Source organism: Thermobia domestica, chromosome 9, assembly GCF_964235325.1.
Source record: "Thermobia domestica chromosome 9, izTheDome1.hap1.1, whole genome shotgun sequence".
NCBI classification, from domain to species: Eukaryota; Metazoa; Arthropoda; class Insecta; order Zygentoma; family Lepismatidae; genus Thermobia; species Thermobia domestica.
This window is the reverse complement of record NC_137462.1, coordinates 62,565,700-62,571,178: the sequence shown is the minus strand read 5'-3', so window position 1 is coordinate 62,571,178 and position 5,479 is coordinate 62,565,700. Positions and strand designations below refer to the sequence as shown.

General features: G+C 36.5%; 1 protein-coding gene across 1 annotated transcript; it reads left to right on the top strand.

Annotated features, from left to right (window-relative positions):
* Positions 1 to 4,100: 4,100 nt before the first annotated feature.
* LOC145660840 (E3 SUMO-protein ligase ZBED1-like) lies at positions 4,101 to 5,108 on the top strand. Its single transcript, XM_081726262.1, has one exon. The coding sequence runs from the start codon at positions 4,101 to 4,103 to the stop codon at positions 5,106 to 5,108; it is 1,008 nt and encodes a 335-aa protein (XP_081582388.1).
* The last annotated feature ends 371 nt before the right edge of the window (positions 5,109 to 5,479 follow it).

The window sequence follows — 5,479 nt, the reverse complement described above, 5'->3', positions numbered from 1 at the left end:
AATAAACTTGCTATTATGGTTTCAACAGATCCAAGACCAGATGTGCTGCTAGTGGATGAGAATGCTTTATTGTACCATGTGCAGTAGCCAGTTAGGGGTAGTGTGTTAGATCTTTATTCCAGCATGTTAAAGGCAATCTCCCATGAATATAAGTACGTAATCTTCGACAATTATAAGACTCCATCTATAAAGTTTCATGAACGAGACAGATGTTCAACTGGTGGTGCAGTGCAACTTGTCTTGACTCTCTCGACACCACTGCTCGCGTGAAGTGTTGTTCTTAGTAATGTGCATAATAAGGTACAACTCGTTAATCTTCTGTGCTCAATTGAACATTCTAACCCTCATGTAAAGTTTATAAATAGTTATAGAGCCATGTTTACGTATGAGGAAGCAGACGTCACACTTATCAGTTACGCTCTGCAGCTGGTTTCCCAAAATGTAAAGAAAAGTGTGCAGCTTCTCAGTGATGATACGGATGTGTTTGTTCTAATGTTACATTTTTACTGGAAGTACAAGTCAGATGCCCTTTTCTCCATGAAAGAGTTCAATGACGAGATAATTGACATCAATAAGAGTGCCATTCATTTGAGTGACAAATGCAAGGAAATACTACTTTTACACGCTCTTACAGGATATGATTCAATCTCCTATCCATATTGTAAAGATAAAGCTGCTGCGAAGCACGAAAGCCTTGGGTTAGAGTTACTTGGAAAGATCCACGTAAATCACAAGGTGATTTTTAAAGCTGCTAATAAATTCTTCGCCCTGTTGTATGCAGCAAGAAACTGGGATCTATTAATCAACTGCGACACCATATCTTTACCACTAAAAAGGGTGCTTCAACCAACCTGAAGGCAGACACCAACAGACGAGGCCATATACTAACATGTGAAGCGTGATATACTGGATACTTACAGATGATATACTGGAAATAGGCAAAAACAAACTCACCCCTCCCGAGTTATGCCTGGATGTTTATGGATGGAAGTTGAAAATTATATTTGTGTTCCACGAACTGGAGTAACAACTCTTAGAAACAAGAAGTGATGGAGCTGATTGCCTGTAAATGTGTGTGTTGTAAGCAAACTAATTGCAGTTGTAAATCGTGTAAATTATCATGTATACACAGCTTCAAAGTACCTGCAATTCTTCCTTTCCTGCAATAGTAGGCAATCCAGAAAATCAGGGTCGTTAGGGTGGTTGAGAATTAGAAAAGGTGTTGGACCAAATCTCAAGTTTGTTACAAATATATCAGTGTGGGAAACTGCAAATAAGAGATGAAAATAAATTGTTAAGAATGGCAATTTTGTTATCGTGCAGGCAATGGGTAACATAAAAAAGTTACAAAATGATTTTGTTTAAGCGGTTCAAACAAGACGAATGGTAAGAAATAGAAATCAGAGGAAAGCATTTTCTCTCCTTTTCCCCCCAAAAATAATAACCTCGCAACAACATAAAAAGGTTACATAATGTAAAGGTTTATGCCTAACGGCACAAAACAAACATCCACATGAAACGGAAAGAGAGATAAACAAAGAATAAGGGACACCAGTGGCATAGGAGACTTGATAACGAATCCTCCCATACAAGATAATGAATTATTATTATTATTATTGAAAACGCGTTTCTCTTTCGAACTCTGATAGCGTATATCGCCTTACTTCTTAAAATATCCACTGTACCCTATTTGTCAGATCATTCATCTCCAGACATCATGTAGAGACAAGACAGAGATGTGACATTTGTAATATCGATGTGATTCAATAAGGAGCATTAGAAATTAGAATATCCGAGTTAAAACACATGTAAGAGAGCGAAAGGAAGATCTAGAATTCTAAACTTTAAGAAACGCCTTAGAAAGGTGAAAATATAGTTAAAAATTCCAAAAGGAAACCTATAATTTATCTTTCTTTTCTTATATTCTAGTATATTTATCTTAGCATGTAAACATCTGTATCCAGGATTACGAGATAAAGTAAAGAGAAAAATATTTCCATTTCAAGAATTAAATCAGAAAAATCCTCGCTATCTGACCTGGACTCGAACTCACAACCGCTGGACTAGAAAGCCAGCACTCTACGGCTGAGCTAATAACTGCTTTGATATTAGAAGATATAACGGTTCTTTCCACAGTTCAATAATTTAACATGACCTGTTAGCAGGACAATCTTCCAAATATTAAATGTGCGGGTGAATTATTACATTCGCCTAACTCTTTATTTGACAATGGAATCTGATTATGTTGAACATGAAAATACTACTTTGCCATTGTAAAGCAAGAGCCGTAATAAATTTAAAAATGATTCAAAGTATTACATAAAATACACAAGTATTTATTCTGCGTAAAACAAAATATAATTCAGTAAGCAAACAACATGATTACGACCAGTAACACCGATAGGAGTTTTCTCAAGAAGGGAGCAAAAGATCGATATGCAGTGTTTCAATCTGTTGTCTTACATGTATACACTTGTGTCCAAAATTTGCGCATTGTCTTTACAAATTACAGAAACCAGTCACATGCAACAGCTGGCTCTCGGGCGGCTCCGGCCCATTGATTCCTTTCATCCATCCCGTCTGACAATATTTAAACTGTATGTTTTACCTAATATTAAAACTCAATTTAAACTGCAGTCCTTGAACACGCAGTGCGACTTACAACATGAGAAAACAATCCAGAAGCTAGTGTTTCTCTTCAGCACTACCTTTTCCTACTCCTTTGTGCTGCAAAACTCGTCATAAGAAAGATTTTTATATGTTTCTTTAGTAACTAAATATTTTTGGCAACCGGAAAAACAGTGTTAACGTTCTTGTGATGTTAGTGTATTATCTGTCACATAAAAATGCATGTTTTTTTTTCTGCGAAATAGTATCTCTTGTCCCTTGAAGCATTGGAAGCCATGAGAAATTCAGTTCGCTTAACAAGGTAATTGACCTTAAAACTTTTAAAGCTGTGGATCCTGATAAAACAACAAAAAACATTACGTTTGTAAATGCAATTTATACAACAAATAACACGAAGAGTGTGACAGGCAGAGAAAGCAGAGAAACTGTTATATGTTAAAAGAATAGAAACAAAAATCACAAGCTGAATGTTTAATGTGTACAGCAAAGCAACAAGCACCTGAGTATGTAGCGTAGTGAGTAACGTTCTAACTTACCACCCAGCTGATCCGTGTTCTAATCTTCGTCAATTATACTTTATTGTTTTCGTCGAAGGAACAGCCATTACTTGTAGTATTAACTTTCTTTTTCGTTTCGTGAAGGAACAGCCATTACTTGAAGCATTAGAGTTTTATATATGGTATCATTCTGTTAGATGTTTTCTTATTCTTGTCTAAGGTAATAATATAAGGTTGCAAGTATGATTCTACCTAAGTAGATCAAAAGTAAGAGTGTTCTAGATTTCTTTCCATAAATAAAATATAAAAATAAGCTAGCATTCGAAACTAAATATTAGGGGTGTTCGGAATTGAGATTTCAATTCCGGAATTCGGAATGTCGATAATTCCGGAATTTTTCGGAATTCCGTTTTTCGGAATCTCGGAATTTTCGGAATCTCGGAATTCCGGAATTTCGAAATTCCGAGATCCCGGAATTCCGAAAATTCCGGAATTCCGATCTTTAGAAGTTTCCGATGGAGTTTAAAAATTCCGGAATTCCGACCTTCCGAAATTTAGTATCGTGTTCTGGATTCCGGAATTCCGATCTTCCGAAATTTCAGATCTTGTTTCGAGATTCCGGAATTCCGATCTTCCGAAATTTCGGATCGTGTTCCAAGATTCCGGAATTCCGAACTTCCGATATTTGCGATAAAGTTCCGGAATTCCGATTTTCCGAAATCTAATCTATTAGAGGCTTTATATTTTAGTATAGATATGTCGGAAATACCAACTGAAAATGTTCGTTGTGTAACAACAGTAGTGCCAATATTGTAAAGGCCATTGTTGACTTGAGTGATTTCCAACATTTGAGCTGTTTCGGTCATACTTTAAATATTGGAGTGAACAAAGCCCTTGAGCTACATCCAGTCAATGAAGTTATTAGGTAACTTCGTAAACTTACTTGTTAGACAAATTACGAGTCGCAGCAGCAAAATGAGACGTGCGCTGCAAGAAGAGCAAGATGCATTAGGCCTCCCGCGCAAAGTACTTCCGTCATGCACGCCAACAAGGTGGTGGTCTACTCTTCCTTTGATACAGGTAGCTTTAACAAATCAAGAAGCAATAGCAAAATTTCTGTCCCGAACAAAACATAAAAACCTTATCCTTCAGAACAAAGAAATAGAATTATTAAATATGATCATGACCCTATTATCGCCCTTACAAATGCTTTGTGACAGTATGTCAGCTGAAACATCGGTTACAGCGTCGGGCATATGGCCATTATATGAACAAATCTTAAAAGATTTTCAAATCGAAGAATCTCAACAGATAGAAGATACATCACAACAAGACGAAGCAAGTAAACAGGAAACACATTTTTCGCTGTATGACTCTTTGACTGAAAAAGAAGATAGTGAACAGATGTTAGAAGCAGCACTCAAAGAAATTGAAAGAAGCATGAAAATGGAAATTTTATCTCCGTTGCAATCCCGATACGAGGAGGATGAAGAAAGCAGAATACTGTTGAAAATGTGTACATTCTTAGATCCCAGGTTTAAAGATCATTTGGGTGAAGATACTGAGATAATAAAAGGTAGAGTACTGAATGAGTTGAGATTTATTCCAGCAGGAAGTCCTAAAAAACATGATCGAGGGAATGTTGGCACTAAAGGATTTGACAGTTACCTAAAACGAAGGAAATTTGGTGACAGGAACGATAAAGAAGACAGTCAAATAGAAGAATTAAACCGATACCTAAGTCTTGGGGATGCAGATTTGGAGGAAGAGAAACTTGTTTGGTGGAATAGCCATTCCCACCATCTTCCAAGATTAACAAAATTAGCGAGAAAATATTTGTGTATTCCTGCTACGAGCGTGCCAAGTGAGAGAGTTTTCAACTGTGGTGGCAATGTAGTGACAGATTATAGAGCATCTCTTACCGCTGAGCATGCTGAACAGTTAATATTTCTGTCCATGAACAAAGCTATTGTCCCAAAATAATTTTAAAATGCTATTTAATATAAGCTAAATGTTCTCATTGTTTCACATTATTGACTTAGTATAACAGGGGATTCATAAATCAACACCTGACTTTTAAAGGTGCGATAAATTTAACTCTTTTAGGATTTCCCCTTTCTCAGGTAAATTTTATACTTTATACTTTATTTTATACTTTTACAGCTACTGCTTGCTTACTATTTATCGTAGGATCATGGTTCATACCTCGTTTTCTGTTTTAGGATAAAGCATACTTTCCAACGGTACCACTCGATTGTGCGTATTATACACCGGAAACGGAAAAAGCGGGAGACTTTTCGAAAAAAAATCGAAATTTTTGCGCCCCTCTGGCGCAAGCCTGGGTTCACGTAGGG

Coding starts and splice junctions, on each gene's coding strand:
- LOC145660840 (XM_081726262.1), top strand. CDS start 4,101: ATGAGACGTGCGCTGCAAGAAGAGCAAGATGCATTAGGCCTCCCGCGC.